Source organism: Merops nubicus, unplaced genomic scaffold, assembly GCF_000691845.1.
Source record: "Merops nubicus isolate BGI_N331 unplaced genomic scaffold, ASM69184v1 scaffold1276, whole genome shotgun sequence".
Classification (NCBI taxonomy): Eukaryota; Metazoa; Chordata; class Aves; order Coraciiformes; family Meropidae; genus Merops; species Merops nubicus.
Window position 1 is genome coordinate 113,629 of NW_008614155.1, and position 23,532 is coordinate 137,160.

At 41.1% G+C, this 23,532-nt stretch overlaps 1 protein-coding gene across 1 annotated transcript in view; it reads right to left on the minus strand.

The window, feature by feature from the left end:
• Positions 1 to 23,532, minus strand: part of LOC103774683 (receptor-type tyrosine-protein phosphatase F-like) — a gene marked incomplete at its 3' end in the record, with an annotated part of 196,689 nt that overhangs the window by 104,522 nt on the left and 68,635 nt on the right. Inside the window, exon 3 of the mRNA XM_008942105.1 lies at positions 352 to 497. Coding sequence (XP_008940353.1) covers positions 352 to 497 — 146 coding nt within the window. The remainder of the gene's footprint in view (positions 1 to 351; positions 498 to 23,532) is intronic.

The window sequence follows — 23,532 nt, forward strand, 5'->3', positions numbered from 1 at the left end:
GCTTCTGAATTTCACTGGGCATAGCAAGCCAAGGAGGTGCCTTATTCATTTTCACAACGCAAACATAAAATTACTGCTAGAGCTAACTCTTATCAGCCATGCAACTCAGTGTAAGCCCTGTTCTCCCAACTGAAGAAGGACATCCTATGTGTGTGCTTCCAGTGTCATGCTCAAAGGACAATGCCTGTTCCACAGATTGCATTGCTGCGGGGCAGGAAATTCACTTTATTCTAAAGCTCTACACTCTGTACAGTTGCTGATGCAGATATCTAGGTTGCAATGATGATTATTGTGTAATTAAGGTCTGAAAGCATTAGACTTATTACTGAATTATTATTTTTTTTTAATTACCTCAAACCGCTGAGAACTGACTTTCTTCCCCTTCTTCATCCATGTGATACGAGGTTTGGGTTCTCCTGTTGCCTGACACACAAAAGAGGCCACTCCTCCAGAAATCCCAATCTGATCTTCGGGAGCTTTCATAAACGTTGGCTTGCCTGGAAAAATAATCAAATCACCCCCATGAAGACACAACATCAGATAAGAATGGAATGTGTCATGTTAATCTAAACTATAAGATAATTTGGGCTCCTACTGCAAATCCAGGTTGAATGGCCTCAGCCACACAAATTCAGCACAGACTTTGACATGACAAGCATGGTTTCTGCTTGAGTACCTTTTTCTTCCTGAAATGAAAAAAGTCCATCTGGCTTGCCTGCAAATGAGGGCAATACAGGGCTCCCCCCAGCCCCTTGGGCATTCACTCAGGTCCATGACAATTTGGAACTATTTTTAAGGCTTCCTTTTTTAATAAATTGATTTTTGCAGGTTTATAACATGGTCACAGTACTGGAAATTACAGAACAGCTGACACACCAAATCTACAAAACGTACCATACGTTGACGTTAGTTTTCCTGAAAGCTGTTAAGATATTAATCAAAATTAACAGTTGCAGTTTTAAGTATACAAATATCAACCCTTAATTTCATTTTAAATGTGGATTGACACAAAAGTGCTACAGTCTATAAGTATCTGGATACCTGCAGAGGCAGGCCTGGGCTTGGTAAGAAGCTAATCACTAAAAGTGAAAGTCAGCAAAGAAATCAAAGTGACATTCAGGCCTGACAGACTCAGCAAAAATGGTGTGTGTGTGTGTGTGTGTGTGGAAGTATCATATAACGTTTTCATAATCAAAGATTTTCATTAAAATATAGTTGCATCTTCTGGATTTACATGACAGGCTTGGACGAATAAAACTAGACATCCAGACTGGACGTTTGTATTTTCCCTCTGCACTCGCTGTAGAAGAGAATTTTGCAGTATGTGATCTGAAGATCACTTTGAAACAGTCAAAAGCATTTGACGATCCTGTATCCCAATAAAGCACTAAAACATTTAACTCCACAGAGGAAGTTAACAGAGTTCGCCCATGATTTCATTCAGCTCACTGGTCACACTAAGGCCACATTTCAAATACAATTCTGATCGACCACTTCAAAGATGAACCTGACCTATAAACAGGGCAGAGACAGCTGCTAGTAAGTAGAAAGGAGCAAGAGAAGACACTTGCTCAATCCCAAGACACTCAACTAATGTCGCCCCACAGAGCTGGTGGTGGTTCCACATCTTCACATTCTGGACACAGACATGAATATGTCCTTGAAGGAGAGATGGCTGACATCTGTAAGCCCAGGTGCTTTAAACTTTAAATACTAAGCTTTTGATGAAAACCTAAGTTTGGGCTAAATTTCCCCAATCTAGGAGGGATACAGATTCAGCAACTCCAAAAGACAAGCTTTAAATGCATTTTCCTAACATCTAAGAGATCAAAATGCTAAGGGTGCAGTTGCAAGTTACAGTTGAACCAGACTGGAAGCTTACAGCTGCTGAAGTGACAGGGGCCTTGCTCTGCTCTTCATTCCCCTCGCCTTCCCTCCTTGCTTCCCAACACTGGGAAGCCAGCTCCAGGGTCACTAGAGCCTCTGTGGAGCAGGATTTGGGCCCCTAGCCTGTCAGAAAGCCCCTTTTTTATCTTCTTTTCCAAGCAGGGTAGGGAGCACACTGGGTCAGGGTAGGATCAGACAGACCAGGGGGTGAGCACTGGAAGGTGGCACCTCTCCCTCAACAGCTGTGAGCTGGCACCTGCCACCTGAAGAGAGCGCAACTCAACAGCAGTCTCCAAAGGCTTTTCTAAAACCATAGCACATCCTTAATCCCAGTTTCACCTTCTGGTTTAGCCCACATTAACTGCTTACACACACCCTCACCGTCCCCCACATCATGTCATGGAGTGACTCCTTGCTGCTTTTGCTGCTGCTTTTGGCAAAGTGCAGAAGCCACTCTGCCCTACTCCAACGTGTGTGGCCCAGAGCTGGGAGACTGCTGAGTGCCCAGGACACTTTGTACACACACCACATCTCTATGGGGTGTCAGGGTGAGGTGCAGGAGGGGGTCTGTGAGGAGAGGTCAGGGCTGCCCTGTGCTATACGCAGCCAGTCTCACAAGAGTCACACAGCAGGGCACAGCCATGCTCATCACGGTGGTACCTCCGTGGTACCAGGTTTAAGAAGAGACAAAATTCCTCATGGCAGTAAGGAGTGACGTAAAAAAACCATGAGAAACAGCCCTGCCAGCACTCAGGTCCGAGGGGCATGAGGAGCTCCAGGCTCCCAAGCAGAGACCCTCCTGAAGCCCATGAAGACAACACAGTGGAGCAGGTAGTTCTCTGATGCTGGGTGGACATCTGGCAGCTGGCCAAGGTCAACCCACCACAGCTTCAGAGTGAAGGACAAGGTCACATCAGCTGTCATCACCACTAGCTGAGAACATGCTTAGCAGAGGGGCTGGTGGTATGCCCCTCCAGAGGCAGCAGGACAGCAGACCCCTTCAAACTTGCAACATCAGATACTCAATGTGGACTGTGGTTGTGAGCTAAGGAGCTCACCAACTGCCCACATAGATCACAGGCACCATGGGACACACCAACCTCAAACCCAGGTGATCTGGAGGTCACAGCTGAGACACTAAGCTGCGTGCCTGGACCTCTACTATTGCTGCTTGCTGAGCTTTATTACCAAAAGGCCTCTGCAGATGGTGGATCCACCAAGGTCAGCACTGTCCATGCAGAAGTGGGTACACATGCTCTGGCCTCAACAAGCTTCTGTAAAGGAATATCACAGACCTGACCACAGACTTCATCACGCACAGGCATACTGAACTGACCATCCTTGGTGAAGGGAGCCCCAGGACCATGCACAGAAAACAGCTCAAAATCCAGAAAATGCCTTTGAAGACACAATGGCTGCTGCCTGCAGTATTTGGCACATTGTCTTAACATGTAACAGGAAGCAATTATTAAGTGTACTTGCTTAACTGATGCTGATTTCACATATTTACTCATCTATAATCATGTCTATTTCTACTTAGTTTATATTTACATATATATATATGTTTATTCACCTCTCATTTATCCCAGTGAAATGTTAATTTACTGTTCAGGCTGCTAGTGATTGCAGTGTGATTGACTGTTTTGCTCTGCAGTGTGCTGAGCTGATGTCTTCTATTGCATTTCATCAGCTGATTTGTATTTTTGATTTTCTGTTATTTACTCTGTTATCTTAGGAAAATAGTGTAAATGTTTCAAATTAGAAATACAGCAGAATCAAAAAACTTTTGTCCTTGAAGAATACTATGCAATTATCTCTCTTGCTGTACACCTACTTCCCAGTTTGTACACTGAGGATTTCCTTTACTTTTGCACATTAAAAAAAAAAAAAAAAATCTATTAAAAAACAGAACAAAAGGAAATTCAGTGTTCACTTGCAGTAAAACCTAAAAAAAGTGCTGTCTTGTTCATCTTGAATTTACATTGTTCTAATGAATCTTTTTCTTCTGTACATTTAATTGAGCAACACTGATTTCTGGAAACCATCTAAATCCACCGAGACTGGTCACAAAAGTATACCTGTATATAAAGCAAATTCTCACACAGTCTGGGAAAGGGTATTTCTACAAAGCCATTTTAAACATCTATGCCCTGAAGTTTTGAAATGAAAGCAAAGTACTAATTAACCAAACCTAAAATCCTGAGTCCTGGCCCCAGGACAATAGAGTCAGGCATGGGCACACATATTTTTATACTGATGGGTAACTGTTATAGCAAATCCCAAAACTTATCTCAGTGAGAGCTAACAGAAGTGTGACAGATGATCCATGAAAATCTTGGTGCCTGTGAAAAATGCATCTTAAGTGGACTAGACTACCTCCACATCTCCCCTCCAACCAGAATTTCTATAATTACTGCCCCAAGGAAGCTGCTGTAGGAACACATCACTGGTTACCTCCAAAGGGCAGTAGTAACCACAGAGGATAAGTCAGGTGATGTTAGTTTTTTTTAGATTCCTAGGATAGCCCTAGAAACATGATCATAAAAAATAAGGATGTACCAAAAATACAACAGTTAATCAGTAACCTAGATAGCTTTCCCCTTTTCTTAAATTCAAAATGATCAGCCTCCACAGATGATTACAGACATGACAAGCTTTAAGTTAACTGTTTGTTGTGCAAACAAGCTAAATACAAGGAAATAATACAAATAAATACAAGGAAGCGAAATGTCTTTCACAGTGAAATCCTGTCTTTTCCCTGATGATTTAAGGACCAAGTAAAGCTGAAGATTTTTTATTGAAAGTTAAAGTGGGGAAAAAAAAGTGTGATCATATTCCAAAGACACATCTGTGAAATACCAGCTTGAGAGAGAACATCTGAAGCAAGTCTTGGGTGACAGTAGGGAGAGGTGCCCATCACACCCACCTTCATTTACTCCATTGCATGGAGTGACATCTCCAGACTGGTGCATTTGTCATTTGATAACTCCAAGTCCAAACAACTGCAGCCTCTCTTTCCTTAAACTGTCTGCTCAGTGTGAGATCCCTGGAGCACATTCAGTCCTCACCGTCTACACTAATCTTTGCTCCTTACTTCATAACCATGTTCCCACTACATTTGGAATGAAAATTACTGCTATCATCATTTCTATTCACTCATAAGCTTCAGGCAGAAGAAGGGGAAAACTTTCACCTTCTTGGCTGAAATTTTCCCTGTTGGTCTTTACTCTAAATTATTCTAGAGAGCTTATGGGAACAATGTAGTTCTGAGGAGGAAGACTGTGAAAAACAGAAAGATACAGGCTTCATCTTATTTGGCTGGAGGCTGAAAAATAACAACTTGCTCAGACATGCTCTCCATTGAGAAACTTTTTTTTAAAAAAACCCAACACTTCAGAAGAAAAGGACTTTCACAGTTGATAATGTTGAAAAAGTCACTTGCTGAGCAAGCACAGATTCCTGGATAATCCTACAAAGTGAATCACAAAGAGAGTCTCATGGTTTGGAAGAGATGTTAGCAGAGATTTAGGCACACATTAGTCTACTTCCCTATGCTGGAAAAGAGCAGCAAACTCGTGCAGAGTCCTCAGCTGAGCTAGGGTGTGTGATGAAAGAAATGTTTCCTTGAATTACATTTTAAGAGGTCCACAAGAACATGGGTACAAAAAGCCAGAGAGAAAAGTACATGCAGACAAGTTAGGTATGCACTTATCAGTCAGGTTGTTGTCTGACCTCACCAGCAAAAGCAAACGTGATGGCTTTGGGAGAGCAACCTGAAGCCCTCAAAGGTAGAGTTTCTGATCTGCTGGAGAGCCACTGACACAGCCTTCCTGCAGGGCAGCTTCCACTGAGAGACAGTCAACCATGAAGATGACTCTCTCTCACCCATATTCTATATATAAAATCACTGTTGTTCTCAGCTATTTCAGACAACATGCTTGTTGTGAAATAATTGTTAGGAATCAGAAAACCACCTCCACAGTTAAAAATTTTAAGATTTGCCCTACCAAATATTTGTAGCACAGTGGTAATGCTGCAGTTCGCCTTTTTACGTTTTCTTTTCTTTACCAGAGCAGTTCAGAGTCACTTCATAACATGTTTTTTAGGTTGTACAGCTTCTCAGGGAACCCAAAGGACATCCCAGGGAGAAAAGTCTTTTGCCACATTTCCTTCAAGGCAAGATGCAGAAGTGTAGCCCACTTCTAACTCATCAAGGTGTCTCTTATGTCAACCATGGCTTTTGAGAAATAACATATGATCTGCATTACCTGACTTGAATACCACTCACAGCCTTGAAAAGTGATGCTGGGTCATGTATATTAAGCACAGATCCTTGTAATTTGCTGCACATTAAGCGCACTCCAGTCACATAAAAGATGCTTCCTTGTGATTTTGTAAGAGCCAAAAATTTCAAGTGGCTGAAACATAATATGTGCCAACACAAATACGCTTCATACACCCAAATATTAGCTTGTTTTACTTGAAAGACCCATCATTAGATGGTTTCTTAAAATAAATAGAAAAATTAAATTGAATCCTGATGCTTTTTCAGTATTTAGCACCCACATCAAATATACCTCATCCAAAAAATTTAATTCAGAAACTGGCAATCATACTGCTCCTCTTGTTCTTGTGGATGCTATTTTTTTCCCAAGGGTTGCAAAGGTTTGAGAAAAATGAATTATTAAATACACATCTGCAATTAAGTGTTCTATGAACCCTCACCTGCTGTGAGAGATTTTAAAGAAAAATATCTCTGTCCTCATGTTACAAGTGCTTACTGTTCTAAATAGAAAGGTAGCCAAAAATAAGGCTGGTGTTGTAGAAGAGGGGAGCTTGTATTTTTATCTGAAAGCTTTTATGGCTTGGGTTAAATTAAGATTGAAAGTAGTCTCCTTGGTGAAGGAAAAAATTACAGTTGTGATATGAGATGAACTAGATAAACACATACAATAAGCATATATGGGTGGCCTCATTTAAGCACCTGGGCTAAATGAATTATAAGAAGTTACTGTCATAAGCATTAAAAGATCATAACAGCAACAGTGCTTGAGCCTGGAAATTCTGAAATTCAGGTTTAACTCCCTGCCTTTAACCTTTGCTGTCACATATGCTAAGGCACAACTGTGCCTCAGCTTCCACTGTAAAACCTGCCTGCTGTTCTCACATGGCTGCTGTCAGGACAAATACACAAAAAATGATGATGTGGCTCAGTTGTTATAACACTGTGAAGAAACCAAGAATGACACAGACTTTCTTACGTTCACTGCTACCTTTGAAGTGGAAATAAAGTGGTCTAGAAGAGTTAAGTGGCCCATTCTTATATAAATCAGCAAGGGTATTTTTCTGTTTCCTTTATGATCGTGGATAACTGATATCTGTGCATGGGTGGATGCCTGCTGGAAAGATACTCTGCTGAAACTTACTCTATGATTTTTCATCTAAGCATCTGCTGCAGGTCAGGAAGCAAGCCAGTGGGCTCTCCAGCTATCCTTATACTTAATATCCTTATGCCTTCCTTTCAGTATATCCACCATAGTTTAAACGTGGTTCCTGTCCCATTGTGATTATTAGGAATATTGTTTAGCTTAATACAATTTTTCAAAATTACACTTTTAATTCTTCTATAATTCACAAGTAGGAAGAGCCTGTTTGAGCCTTGCAATAACATTTCTTTAACAACAGCTTACTAAAGCATCAGTAGATCTCAGTGATCACAATGATAATTCATTCTTTAGTTTCCTATTTTGGTTTTATTTCACTAAGATGACAGCACTTCATAAATGAAAGTTTTGTCCTGTATTGCTTGGTGCAAGATACTTATTAAATAAATGCAAATATATATAGCAGGGTGTTGTATGCTCAAATACATACACAATTTTCTTTTTATCCAGTGAATGGAGCATAACCCCTTCACCCATCCACTTTAAAAAACACTTAACTGCACCCCAATCACAGAAAAGGGCATTTTGAATTCACTATATTCCTCAGATCTCTCTGAATCACAGGTTGCCTAATGTTATCTCCACATCCTCCTCCCATTTTATCATCTTATTGTTAGGTTTTAATGTTTAAGAGATTCACAACAGTTAGGACAGACTATTACAATCCAATTCCAGTGGTTGACTTTTCCAGCTTCAAGTGTGGTTGTCCATGATAATCAAATCTACAAAAACATTATCTCAAAGCAAGTTGCATTTTTCTTTACCTTCCTCTCCTGACTTCCGTAAAGTTACTCACAGATACCTTTTGAGTTCATATAAAATGAAATCAATAAAGTAAATGATTCATACACAAAACTCTAAGAAGTCACCTTTTAACATGTTCAATGACCTGTGTAACTTTCAGTACGACTACATTACAAAAATAACAAAAGCAGTCATTCAGCAGAGGGTGTGCTTTGCCCTAAACAGCAGCAGGAAACATGGTGAACTAAGGTGCAAGGTCCTCACTTCACCAGGTGAGACCCACTGTGCTTGCTTTGTTTGTAGGAAGTTTGACTGAGGAGAATGCAAAGGTACATGTTAGGTCAAAAGTATCATTTTATCAATATATGTAATGACTTAAGCTCAGAAATTTACAGTCTTTCATTCCTGCTCCTTCACTCCCTCAGCAAACGGGTGCTGCTCACAATTTTTAAAGGCTCTTTCCTTACCATAAGCCCAGATTAAAGGCAAAACCTTGAATGAGGCAGAGGCATCTCTGCAGATGCACAGGTGGGAACCTTCACCACCAGACTGCCATTTTCAAGCCTTCTTTTTCCTTTTGCTAATACAGGACTTATACTTACTAAATGCAATACAAATCATTAAATAGTCTTTAAGTGAAAATTGAATATTTTAAATTTTCTTCTTAAAGAAACATCTTAAAACCTCATGTGTCCGGTGTATTTCTGGTCAGTGCCAGGATGGTTATATATAAATCAACCCTGCACCAGTAGAAACTGGGTGTTCACTGTTAAATGCTGATGTTTGGAGAAACCTGCTTATTCCATAGAAATATGGGTTAAAAGCCGTTAGTTCACTCAAGTGGTAAAGCCACAATTAAGAATATTAATAACCTACAGCACCAGCCTGTCATCATAGTATTGCACTTCAGTAAATTTCTAATTCTGTCTCTTTATGAATCATGGAAGTTGATGAAAGAGTTTAAATGCCTAAAACTAACTGACATGATACTGAAACAGAATTAATTGTCTCAGACAACCATCACACAGGTTTGCTGTGGAAGTCACTCAGTGGCACTGAACATTTTGGGTGTCCATTTGTTTGTGGAGAGAGTTTCAGGCAGGCAACGTGACCCTATTCCAACGGGGAGGTGCTTTCTCTTCATATCGCATCTGCAGGGTGCCTACACATTTTGCACACAGGGTGGCAAATTTTCTCCCTTACTTTTCAAGGCTGTTGTAATTGCAATGTCTTTCTCAAAGTGCCTGGCCAGCTATCAGTGTGAGCTGCTTTACATCTTAGTAAGAAAATCCCTAACTCTGGCTAATCCCTGTACTGTGATTGACTCTTATCCATGGGTTTTTTAAAGTATTTTGTGTGCCAGGAAAGGGGGGGGAGGAATAAATCAACCTCTCTACTATGACACCACTCTTACAAATGCTTCCAATAACTGAAATAACACGTAACTAGGAAAAGAAAAATATGCCAGGAAGCACAAAGCAGTCCTGCATACGACTGCAGAATACTGATTAAAAACGCTGAAGAACAGCCCAGAAAGACATCCTTCTAGAACCTGAGGTCATCTTCATTTCCCCTCCTCTGCTTTTACGTTTCCCTAGAGCACCTGCAGCCTGTGTGTGCATATCTTGGGGAAAAGCCAGAACCCTATACACGGTTTTGAGCTTCTGATTCTATCTCTCCAGCATTTATACGAAGTAGTACACAGAGTATAAAAACAAGGGAGAACAGAGGAGTGCTGTTCTAACTGCAGACCTTCCAGCAGCCTCACAGAATGGTTTTCTGCCTCGCTTTAATTTAAAATTGAAACCTGAAGTCGAATTTCCACCTGGTAATAGCTTAAAGGCAATTCCAATTACCTTGGTAATACACACTTTCTGAGTTAATAAATTTTTCACCCTCTGTATTTAATACAATTAAACGTTCGGGCCTTTGGCCTTAGACCTTATTTAGCTTAAGAACGGATTGCAGGGAGACTGCCTCCAATTACCACCATTTACACAACGTTCACTTAAGGGCTTTTAAATGCATACATACAGAACATTCATTCAATCACACACAAAATTCAGTACCCGAATTCAGACCCCCTCTCACTTTCATGGAGCACTTAGAAGGGACAAGAGAATAATGCTGCCAGCTACTGGGCTCCGAAATCAGTCATCACAAGATGCCTGGGGCAGTACGTAACAGCTGTGCCTGCTTCCTAGGAACTTACTTTTCCTTCCAAATCTGAATTTGTTATTTGCAAATTTCTTCAAAAACTTCAAAGTCAATAAAGTGTATTTCATAGCGTGAAGAACTTGTAAGATATGCAGGGCCAGGAAACAAAGACAGAACTGAAATCTTGTGCTTGAAAAAACATGAAAATTAATTTTGCCAGCATGCCTACCACATTAAACACCATATTCTTTTACACAAAAGGATTAAAAGGTTTTAATCCCTCTTTGCAAGCAGCTAGTTCTTGATTCAGCAGTTCAAAAGCCTTTGCCAAGCTCATTTTTTTCCTCTGCTTTTAAGAATTAAAAGTGAGTATAAACCTTATTTTGTAAACAGGGCACATGGGATAATGATTTTAATAGAACTGGGAGCCAGCGCTTAACAGAGCAAGTGACCTCTTCACAGGATCTCTTACTAAAGCAAAGGCATCCCAGGCTCTCAAGGAAGGCCTTTGCTGAGGGACCTGCATTTCATTTTAATGCCATTGTATGTTGCTCTGTCCTCCTCTTAGTAATGAAGCAAATTTCTGTCTCATCTACCTGTGGTGTGGAGGAAAATTTTCTCCTTAGTGATAACGAGCGCACTCCGGCATTTCTATTGCACCAACAATATTCTTCCTCTTTGTATCAACTGTTTTATCATTCAGCATCTGTAGCACCGTCTGCAGGAAACCAAGAAATATAATTTCCACATTTAAATGTTTACTAGAATGTAAAATGTTTCAGCACATAGCTCAGCACCCGAGCAAAGTACTCTCAACTGTAAAAAAAAAAAAAAAAAAAAAAGTTATTCTATTTTGCTCCATCTTACTTGAAATTCCCCAAGAAAGAGGAGTTTTTCCCCATTAAAAGGCTTCCTCCAAATCAGACTTCTTGAGAAGCCTGGATGGCGAGGTTCAATGCTTCTGGGCAGTGGTTTTTTCCCTTAGTGCTGTATTTTAACAGTGGCTAAGTGAAGGCACAGAGCCACGAACAGCTCAAAAGCCATTCCAGCAGAGTTTCAATGCCAGGGCTACCACCACCTGGCAGCAGGCCTGTGCTGGCAGAGAACTGCTGAGCAACTCTGACCTTCCACAGCAGAAAGACAACAAACACAAGGGAGTGCCGAGGCTGTGCTGTGCAGCGCTCAGCTGCATGCTGACCTTGGTGTAATACATGGTGGAGTTGGGGAAGCTCCAGGAGCTGCTGTCTCCTATGCAAAAACCGCCCCTGTCTCTTCCCCAAATGCCTCTGTATCCGTGTGGAAAACATCTGACTCCATCCAACGTGAATATTGAATGTCCAAAGCCCACGGTACAGAGAACAAGCGACACATGCCAGAGGTTTGCAGTTTTACAGTCACTGCAATCCAGGAGCTCCATCCCAGGAGGTGCCCAGTCCCCTCCTCCATCCAGGGCTTGTCTGGTTCAGCAAGGGCTGACTTCTAGAAAGGCATAAAAATTAATCACCTTCATGGTTGCTGCATTCTTGATTTAATTTTTCTAGCATCCATTCCTTGCTGCGTTATGAATTTGTAACAGATAAAATGAAAAGCTCTTCTCACTTTAATAACTTTTCTCTGTGTAGATGATCAGGTCAGCCTCTGACTGTTTTAAAACTAACTCCTTAAATTTCCGGCTACCAGGCATGGTTCCACAGAAAGCACCAATAAAAAGTATGCTGATTACAGAGATTTGCCATACTCAGTATGTGCCTACACCACTTTCTCACTGCTAGACAAAACTATCACATGCTAGAGGCTTAAGGGACATGCACATAGATGTCAAACCTGCAAGGTTCATCTTGCTTTTTAGCTCTTTGTGGACACTACACAGGATAGATTTATAACAGAAAACAGATTTGTCTTTTAGAGTGCTGTGCCTACGTCTCCCTCACCCATCTCTGCTCTGTTGACCAAGTCCCAAGGTTCCTGGCTTCACACTCCATTTACTCAACTGAAATCCATACCAGCAAAGAGGATGACAAGCTACCTCAGCGTGAGCTAACTGTGCTCCTCGGGTTTTACATGTGTGAAAAAGAAGGCACTGTTTCCACCTCAGAGACCTGACATCCCAGTATACTTAATGAAGGAGTTACACCAGGTTGAAACACAAATCTGGACGTGACTCTGAAGGTTGAAAGAACAGCAGCCTTCCTACCTACTGCAAGGCAGTGCATTGCTAAATCATAATGCTGCCTAGAAAGAACAGCATGAGATGAAAAGCTTGTCCACTTATGCCTGCCTCAAGTTAATTTTTAGTTGCTCTGCTCTCTGAACAGTGAGGATAGCATACCTGTACATAGGCAAATGGATCCTGCTTAACAATTACCCATGCAGGAATAATCTCCTGCCCATCTTTGATTCTCATGTTATGTTTTAAAGACTGACTTGAAGGTAGGTGGCTGTCAACCCTGCCTGTGCTTTCCAAGAATATATGCTTATCAAAGAGGGGGTTCCACATTTGCCAAGTCAAAATTAGTTACACCAACAAGGTATCAAATGGGTTGCTGCCTGTCACTGTCATCAAAGAGGAAGTGGAAATGGAAACACTAAGCAGCAGCAAATGGAGCACTGGAGCCTGTCAGGGTAAATGTGACATGGGACAACCAAAATGTACCGGCACAGAGGGCTGAAGGAGCCCTCTGAAGCAGAGTCCTGTCCCTCAGCCTTGCCAGGGTTGCATCGCACAATCTCTCTTGTAAATAGATCACGCACCATCTTAACATAGGTCTGAGTTTCAGCCACACTTCTCTTACTCTTCATGGCATTGTTTACAGTCACAGAAACATCAGTGGGAAAACAGACTGTGGTTTTTAAAGTTACTTGTCAGTGATACCCACTTGTTTGTATGTTAACATGATCCTTTAGCTGAAAAGTGTTCTGATCCATCTCTGTCCCTTCTCTCTCTCTCCCACAATGTATATCCCATATAATTTTTATTCTCTTAATAACAGTAAAATGTTTTCTGTCTTATTTAATCCTTGTGAATCTTCAAAGAATAAAGTTGTCTTTTAAAGTGTTTGGGTTTTGTTTGGGTTTTGTTTGTTTGTTTTGTGCTTGTTTTTTCTTTTTTTTTTTTTTTTTAAAAAAAAAGAGGATACTGCATATTGATTCTTACAAGGTTTCTCTGAATTCTGCTTCATACCCTCTTCTGGTAGAATCCATAATACTTTATCACCATCATCTTATCTAAAACTAAGGAAAAGTATGCAATTGAGTTTAGGCATCTTCAGGTTACCATCCATCATCTTATCATATTTTCTTCTCCCTCTTCTGCCACTTTGTTTTTAAGTTATACAGCTGGATATGGCTTTTGTGAATTCTTCTATATAATCAAAATTGAACCAAGAAACCATTCAGTCTTAGTTTGATTCATAAGATCACATCGACAACGTCCGCATGCCATACTATTTCCAAGTGTCAATAAAACTTGCAGATTATGTGCAGAAAGTGTTTGCTAATAAGGCTGCTTAGAAACCTGAATTTGCACTTTCATACACAAGTGCATATCCAGATCTCCACTTTAGCTAGGGTTATGGAATGAACAAAAGTTTATTATGAACTAGCCAGAAGGTGCAAATGCATGTTTATTGTGCAAATTAGGAACTACGCCGTAAAGTCATACAAAACATGCAATTCAGCTGCTATTATAATATAACCTCAGACAATTAAAAGTGAGGTAAAGGTAGAAAAGCAGATGATGACCTGTGACCTGGGAGAACATGCCCACCAGCACAACAGCAGCTGCCCATGTTCTCAGTGCTTAGACCGTAAAAGCAAGGCTGATAACACCATTTGCAAAGTGCTGAAATCACCCAACAGCACCAGTCACAATCCAAGATGCACATTTCCTTCAGCCAAGCATTTTCCTACTATTACTAGTGATAAAGCTGGCATATGAATTAAAGGTTTGAAAAAGGATGATGACAGTACAGAAATTAATCACACATTCATTTAAAACTTCCAACTATTGTGAAGCGATCACGCTGCCACATCCTGGAGAGAAGTGACACACTGGGCCACCACCGTAAGGAAATACAGCCTCCTATTCCAGGTGACTGCATCTTAAAAGCTATTAAGTATTTTCATTCAGTTGTATCAAATCACATTTCAGAGGCCAGTGTTTAAAATTCCAAGTATTAGAAAGCCCCATTCAAAGTATTATAAATTCAGCAGTGGCACCACAGCAGACAGGGATTTATCTTTCAGACTGCTGTGATCGTTATTAATAATATTACCAGCCACTTTTGTTTTGCTAATTTGGTGTTTCACCTATGAATAAGTGAACTTCATGAAATAAATTACATAGAACAATATTGGTGTTGTTCTTACTGTATTAACAGGCATCCATGTAATTCATCCACAGCAGTTTCTGAGTATATCCACCCTGCACATAATGCCATTAGGCACCGATGGGCTGGCTTGCAACCAAGCAAACACTCCATGGACTCCCTTCTGGATGGCAGTACAGCTGAGCTGGTGAGGAAAGCCAGGGCAGAAGGACAGCAGTTCTCAAACACAGACTTAGGAACTCCAGAAAAACTCTGGAGATGCCTTTCCTGTTCTTATCTGCTTTGGATGTGAGGGATTTGGGGTCTTTTTTTGTTTTTGAACAGATCAGTCAGAATGATGATTGCTAAACAGCTTAAGTTGAATGCAGGACTACCACATGTTTTCAGATGTGCTACATACAGGAAGGAGGACACAAACAACTTCACTGCTGCTTCATTGCTTTCCAAGTGTGCAAGTTTGCAGTTGCATGAGAAAGAGATGCCTGAATTTAGGAGATGATAGGCAGGATTAAGGAGAAATTTATATTCTTTTAGGGCCTTTCCCTCTTGCAATTCTTTGCTTGTCATTTTACTGAGGAAACAGACCTCAGCTGTGTGGGACATCTGCTCTGTAATTCCTTTTTCAGAATTCTGAAGTTTCCTTAAAATCCAGGTTTGTTCCCATTTTGGCATGATTTAAAGAGACTGACTGTATCTAAATGCCTCAGAAGTATTGCAACCCCTTTTGTTTTTTAAATAAGAAAAAAAGAAAACACTGCATCAGGAGTATCACAGGGACCATTATCAGGAAGCGGTGGCAAGGCACTAGTAGTGTCTCTCACTTCCTGGACCTTGCTTTTTCTATCTTTCTATTAACATTCAATATAACATTACAGAAAACTGCATTAACTTCTTAGCCATTACATTCTAAGTAAACATTCAATGCTTGCAGTTGGATTTTCAAGTTCTTTAACTCTAGGAATTTAAGAAAAGCCAAGAGGTTTTGTTTCTATGGTCTTTCATTAATTATTGGTGACAAACAGCCAAGACCATACAGCTAACTCCTCTCTGAAAGGGCAAGACAGCCATTGCTCCAAATGCAGCTCAGCTCTTCTCACTCACCAAGTGTTCACAACATGCTATGCTTGCCAAACATGCCACACTGAACCCTGATTTCTAGCACTACAGGCCAGGCTGAAAACCAGATCAAACATTGCATCTATCTCCTCTGACCTAAAGAAGTGACAGCTTACTAAAACATTCTTGTCCTAGTTACTTGTGAAAAGTGAGTGTTTTCAGATGTCTTCTGACTAGTACACCTACAAAGTACGGAAATGTATATGATACAAATAAAAGCTGGAGCAGATTTAACTGTCTTCATGGAGCCACGGACCACTTCTGCAACAATGCAGGTAAGGAAGGGAGGAAAAGGGAAACTATTTCCTACAACTGTTTATGGAAAAGACTCTGTTGAATCACAAAAGCATAGTCAGAAAGGGGCCTCAAGAGGTCCTCAGTCCAAGCTCCTGCTTGAAGTGGGACTCTCACCAACACCAGAACATTTGAGCAGTGGTGTCATCTAGCTGAGCCTTGGGAAGCTCTAAGGATGGAGAATTGATCACCTTGCTGAACTGCCTGTTCCAGTGCTGCTCTGCCCTTCAAGAAGCAAAGCTGTGCCTAACACCATCTGATCATCTATTTCAATTATTAATAGTGAACTTCAACACAGTTTCCTCTATCTCTGCTAACCTTCTTTATCTATGATGACAGCTATTGAGCAACTGGATGACTAAAGATGGCAGATACTGTGACTGTATACATGCATCGGAGCCCATGTTTAAATAAACAAACCCACTGTTTTCAAACATGGCTATTAACCACATCAATAGAATTATTAATGGGATTCCAGAACGTGGTTGTATGCATGTTGCAGCAGCAGGGACTGGCTTCAACAGAGTTCCATTCCAACTGTATGTCTCAAAGATAAAAGAAAAATTGGAGTGTAACCAAATGCAGTGGATTAAACAACAAAAGAAATTAAACAAATAGACAATTAATTTGTTTCATTGTACCCTGCCAGAGCTTTCAGCATGTCAAGAGTATGAATCACAGAATAATTTAGGTTGGAATGGACTTTGGAGGCCAAACTTTCCAACACCCACTTAAAGCAGGGGCAACTTCGAGGCTGGGTCCAACTCTGAAGGTTGCCCAGGGCCTTGTCCAGTCAAGCTTTGGGTATTTTCTAGATGGGTATTCCAAAACCTCCCTGGGGCTCTGGTACAATGTTTGACCATGTTCATGGTAGGGAAATTAAAAAACAATTTCATTATATTTTATTACTGTTTCCTACATTGCAGCTTATGTCTGTTGGTGGTTGTCCTATCCCCACCAACCCACCAGCATAGCCTGACTACTCCTGCTCTACACCCTCCCATTAGGTAGCTGAAGAAAGCAGTTAAGGTCTCTCTTTCAAGCCATCTCATCCTGAAGTTGAATAAACCCAGCTGCTGCCACCTCTCCTGGTACACCTGGTGCTCCAGAGCCCCCTCACCAGCTCCATACCAGTGTACTGCATGTCCATACACCAGTTCATGATGGGGCACTCCTCTTCATGACACCTCATGAGAAGATGGTTTTCTTTGCTGCCTGCCTTAAACAGGAAGGGTTCCATTTAAGAGTCTGTCTCTCTCTCATCTTTCAGTTTGTGGCTCTGTGCTCATAAGTATCTACAAAGCTATCTGCTGTAAGCATAAAGTATGACTATCGCTAATGAAAGATGACTTTTTCCAATATCTCCATGACCATAAGAACTGCAGGATATCAACCTGCAAATTTATCTCCCTTGCACAGAAATATTGCTTGACTCGCAGCCACAGCTCTTCCAAATTAATTTTACTTACAATTATTTCAAATGTGTTCAACATCTTGCAACACTAGCACAGGTAATGGCAAGCCCTGGTACCTGGTGCTTGTCATATTCCTCACACCCCTGGCTAGACAGCCCATCTTCAACTGATTTTTTTTTAATTAGATTTCTATTAGTTGCTTCCCTCCCTCCATTGGTTGTGAGACAAGCAGTTGTTCTGCTGTACTTATTGACTCTTATAAAGGGTACCATGAAACGTGGAGGTATTGTTATAAAATCTGAATCATCATATGCTGGCACTCTAAAAGAAGAGCAGTTCAACGAAGCTCCCACTAAACAGGGCTGCTACACGCTACTAACGTTAAAACACTCTCAAAGACACTTCCCACTTCCCTTTCAACGTATCACCTGCATTTATATTCAGTTATTACGTTACGCTACGTACCAAATGAATCCCAGTTGCAACTTTCACTAAGTAATGAAGTAACCGAGCATTTTAGATCCACAAACAAAGGATTTTGCCTTTTTTGGATATTCTAAACCAGCCCTTTGTCACTGCAAAAAGAGAGCTTGACATCTGAGATATAAAATTCTCAAAAGAAGGCTGTATCAGTTAATCAAAAGAGAGTGATGACTGCAACAAACGTTATCAGTTCTGACATGGCAAAATGAGAGCAGGAGACCACTACTCTGGACTGGCAATTCCATAAACTCTTTGCATTACTGTATTTCTATTTATTTTTGACTGTTCACAGACTATCAGTAGCCATGTGGTGAATAACAGGAGCAGTGGCATGTGGAGCCCACTGCTATCAGGCAGAGGCTTTCAGGATACCACCTTTAAAAACTCCCCAGTCCACTGAACGCAACAGTGGAAGCAGCAAAAGAGCAGGTTCTGCTGCCAGCAGCAATCACCACAGGCAGTCGTCTTCTTGAGCCACAGAATTACTTTAACCTTGTCCATCAGAAACTAAACTGTTTAGACTCTGGTACCATCACAAGAAATTATTGCCATGGGAAATATATATTGTGTATGTATTTTATATAAACACATCTTTCTTCTTGATTCCTCAAGTGCCCTTTCACTTTGCATTGTCTCCAGCTCTTACAGACATTCCTAATTCCCACTTACATTCAGGTTCAAGAGCCAATTCATGGACACTGAGGAGTAAACTTTCAAAACTACATTTGTTGCTGTGAGATCTCTAGGTATCAATGAAGCAGGTGAGCAATGACAAGTAGTAACTGGTTTCTCACTCTTTACACACAAGGCATATGACCTACTTGTTTTTGCCAGGTTGTCAAGTAGTAGATTTGCTGTCCTGCTAACCTCAGTATGGGGGAGACTTTAGAGAAACATCTGGGAGGTGGCACTGACATGGATATTAAAACAGCATCAACAAAACCAAAACATCACTCCATTTTTTTCTCCCTGCCTTCAGAGAAACTGCATTTCATATGAGCTCTAAACTTCTCCCTGGAGAGGTTGAACTATTACTACTTATCAACTTTATAAAGCCATTTTGATTATACTTTGCATGGTGTAAGGGGAAATCTTAGCATTTTGTGTAACATGGGAACACCAGGAACAATGAAACTTTTATGGAGGTTTGTGTACAAGTCAGCAGATGATTAGACTGACAAGGACTCAAGTCTGAGCACTGACAAGAGAAACTGTCCGTGTGTAACCATCAACTATGCTCACAACTCTGATTTTCTCCTGATAGTTCTGAGACGCCCCAAATGGCAACAAGCAGCAGAATTAATGAAGTCTATAATTTGCTACAAGGGTCCTCGCTTGATTAGCCATCCATCAGGGTGTACAGACATCAGTATTTCCTGTCCTCTCACAATGGCTAACTACTTGCTTCTTGGAAGATGGAAAGGGCTTTGCAAAGACAGAAGTGCCCATCTGCAATCTCTAGGCCATAACCTACATGCTGGAGAAGGACATATGTACCTTGTTTGCCCAGATCCCTAAGACAACCTGCTTTTTGTGGTGCAAGTGAAGGGGTTATTAAATCTTTCTGGTGGAGAGAAATGTTTCAGAGAATAGAGGAGCAGATAAGTTTTAGCCTCTTTCAAAGCTGAGCCTGGGAGCTCAGACAGAACCAGCTGGCTGGAGAGGGAGTTGACAAATGTGTTCAGGCTGGGAAAATCCTTTTACTCTAGTGCTTAAACTGAGAACATGGCACAAAAAGGGCCTCTCTCACCTACTGCATCTTCCTGGAGGAGGAATGAGCAACTGTTACAAAATATGTCCTCTCAAAAGAAAAATATTAACCACAGAAGAAGCATAATAGCTTCACTGGAAGGCAGGGAAATAAGGAAGCCTGTTCCTAGCAGACACTAGCAATACTCCTTCAGCCACAGCAATTCAGCCCCTGTACTGAGGAAGGTTCTACCCTGACAAGTCATTCCATCTAGTTTTAAGGTCAGTCATCAGGGACAGAAAGCCTACCCACAGCATGCAGCTAAATACAGTCACTACCATCCATCAGTTGAACAGGGAGCAGCAAGGCAGCAGGCTCTGCAGGTGGGAGGGAAGAGGAGAAGACAGGCTGGGCCCACTACCCCTCCTTCATCTCTGAGGAGGACAGAGCAGGTGATATGCTGGGTGCAGTAACAACCCCAGACAGGTAACACAGTCATGGTCCATTACCTGTATATACATTTAAGTGAACAACAGCTCAAGGTGCAACAACCAAGATGGTTTAGTTGTATCATCCTCTGAATTACTTCCTATCAAGACAGTAGTTATATTCCTGTGTTTTCCCTCTGTTGCTAATGGAATTCAGTGTTCCCAAAAGTAAATTGCATCATGCTGGACTGCAAGTGTACAAACTGTTTTCAGGAATACTGCTAGGAACTGTCAGAAGCACTGCTTAGTGTTGGAAACTTTGTCTGAGAAAGCAAATGAGCAGAACAAAAAAACATCCAACAACTTCTACAGCTATGTGGGAGAGCGCTCATGGAAACAGTGTGGAGACACTCACAGAGAGCCTAAGCAGTCAGGAAAGGCTGGATGAGAATGAAGGAAAACAAGGCGAGAAGAATGAATTGATTTTTATCTTGCTCAAGAAGGAAAAAAGGAGCAGTGGCAGCAGGGCAGGGGAGAACATGATAACAGCCTTCAAGGATCCTGGAGGAAACTGTAAGATGAAAAGGAATATATTTTGTGTGTGTGTGATGTGAATGGACAAGAATTCAGTCACAAAACTGCTGAAAAGGAGTTTAAGGTTAGGAAGTTTGGGGTTAATTCCTATACTCCCATGGTATAAATGTACTGACAGTTAAACACTGGAACAGCTTGCCAGGGAAATGGTGGGCTCTTCTCTCACCAGAAGTTTTTAAGAACATGCTAGACAAACATCTGTTGTGAACAGCTTAGAACAATCCTGTCTGAGTAGGGAAAGAAGGGACAAAATTATTCTTTGCCACTATCTGCTACAATTAGAAGTCTTCTATCCCTTTTCAAAGATCAAGAACCCTAGCTTTGTTTCAGATTTTGCAGAAAAGGTTAGTCATGGCAACAGCTGTAGCAATGTACCTGCAAGAGGACAGCTAAAGACGAGCAAACAAAGGCTCCTGCAGCTACCAGGTACTCCTATATCCCTTTGCTCCATGGGGATGAAAATATCTGGCACTGACAAATGATGTCCTCATATTGTCAAGTATTCCTTTAAGGCAGACACATTTTATCTTCTCCAGAAGGTGACAGAACTCCAGCCTGGAGCCAGGTGAGCCTGCAGAGGCCTCTGAGCTGCCCGAGGCGGCCCCGCGTGCCCCTCGCAAAGGGCAGCCCTGCACCGAGCGCACGGGCACGTCTGCAGGCAGCCCGAACCAGACTGCAGCCAGAACAGCCTCAGAGTTACACCACATTGCAGGAGTAGTTTATGAATTCATAGCGCTGTATCAGGCTACTACATCTATAAACTACGCAGGTAAAACACCTGAGCAGCATCAGAGATTATTGGGCTGGAGGGAAAAAATATCTAATGCAAGGGATCACATTTAGTCTTCCATGTAGTTGAAAAAAATAAGCATTTTCAACAGTAATATTTTGGACCACTCTTTTATTATCTTAGTTCTGAAGTATTTATAATTTGAACTTAAAACCAGCAATAGCTTAACCCTTTCTGGTCTAGGAACTGGATTTTCCACAAGCTTACCACCACTATTGTTTTTTTAATACTCATGTGTTCAACAAAGGAGCTACTGAAAAAGAAAAAGGCCCTACTTTCAAGACATTTAGAGCAAAATTCTGGCACAGACAAACTTTGTTTAGGTATATGTTACATGTCAAAAACATTCACAGCATTGCAGGTCTCTGAAACTTTGTGGTTTTTGTTGTTAGGGTGATTAGTTAGCTAAGTAGTACCTGGGCCATTCTTCAAAACAATAATGGAAAGAATTAACTTCTGAATGACAACTTTCTTAACTTATCTGTTTTTTGGACCACATGGCAGCAGAAAAAAAAAAAAAAAAAAGAGAGAAAAAAAACACCACACCAAACAACAGAACACTTCACTGTCCTAGTGACTCCTCCTGTTTGTCTTGTCATTTGCCAGCAGCATTATTTCCTACCCAACCAAGGAGTTTGCCACGTAAAACATTGCTGGCCTCTAACACTACTTCTCTGCATGGCACTTGTGCAGAAGCCCTGGAAGGCTGCTGCTGAGAAGAGAAAAGCCATTTGAATAAGCCTTCTTAACTGTAATGGTTGGCCAAGCTCCAACCATGTGACAAACCCCAACCATGTGACAAACTCCAACCATAGGTACTTACACTGCCCACATTGTTGCTTGTTTTTAAAGCTGCTATGGCATAATCTCAGTCTCTGGGTAGATTTGGGCTTGCCTCAAACTCAGGTACTTTGACCTGGGTTAAGGAAGGGCAGCTTCCCATGACAATGAACAGCAATGGCTTGTCATCTGCAGCTGCCAGGACACAGGGTTCCCCTCTGATAACCCTTTTAAGTCCTCCACAAAAGGCACAGCAGCATGTGCTTTTTGTGAGTTTTGTTAGAGCAGCCATGAGCAGTACTTTCAGGGTGCTAACTCAGGATCTGTTGGTTAATTGGTGAAATTCCCAGTACAGCCTGGATCTTTAATGTTTTTGCACAGCAAGAAGATCAACACTGTAGCGCCTCGAAATTCTGACCTGAGACTAGAGCTTATTATTCAATTAGGGAAGAAGAACGAGCACAAGGATAGGCAGTTCTCCAAGACAGAATAAGTCAGAATTATAACAAAGTATGTTGGGGTTTTTTTTTGTTTGTTTGTTTTTTTCCCCTCACCCATGTAACAATTCCACATAAATGGTCAGTAAAGGGAGAGTCTAATTTAAGATAATGCATTTTTGCAGGGAATAATTTAAATCAATCATACACTTTTCTGGATTCTAAATTAACTGTAACAACTCAGGAAGACACTGGACATAACTATCTAAGTCGATGTTTTCAGTGAACTGCTCAGTATAAGCACAATCATAAAAAGAAATTAAATGTTAAGGAAGTACATAGAAAGGGATATGTAATAATAAAAAAGACACTATTATAAAAAGGCAAGAGAATTTCAAAGGCAAAATAATCTAATACTTGCCTCAACTGTGACTTTCCTCAACAGGGTTGACAAATCTCTAGAAAATTGTACCCAAGAAAAGACTGAGCTGGGTGCTCCTATTTCATACTTGCAATAGAAACAGTAGTTCAGCTGAATGTAGAAGTGATAAATCCAAACCAGCAAGTCTTTGTTTTAATAGCCACACAACAAGATAATTAACCTCTAGTCAGTGAGGTGCCCCAGAGCAGCAGCAGAAGCAGGAGTCTTGGAGAATCCCCTTACAAGACAACAGCTTACGGCAGAAATGGCATTAATCAATGACCTCACTGTACTCTATAGCATAATAGATGCATATTAATATTAATAGATTTTTAGGACTGAACGGTCCACTCTATCATCCAGTCTGACCTCCATTCTGACACAGGACGTGTTTTAGCCAGCTCCTTATGCCTCTGGTCCCTGTTAGACTTTCCTCTGCTAAGTGAAAAGAAGCAGTTCTATACAAACCAGCTCCCTGTTTGAATGAATGCTCTGGCTCAGCAAGATCTGGTGGTAAAAATCTC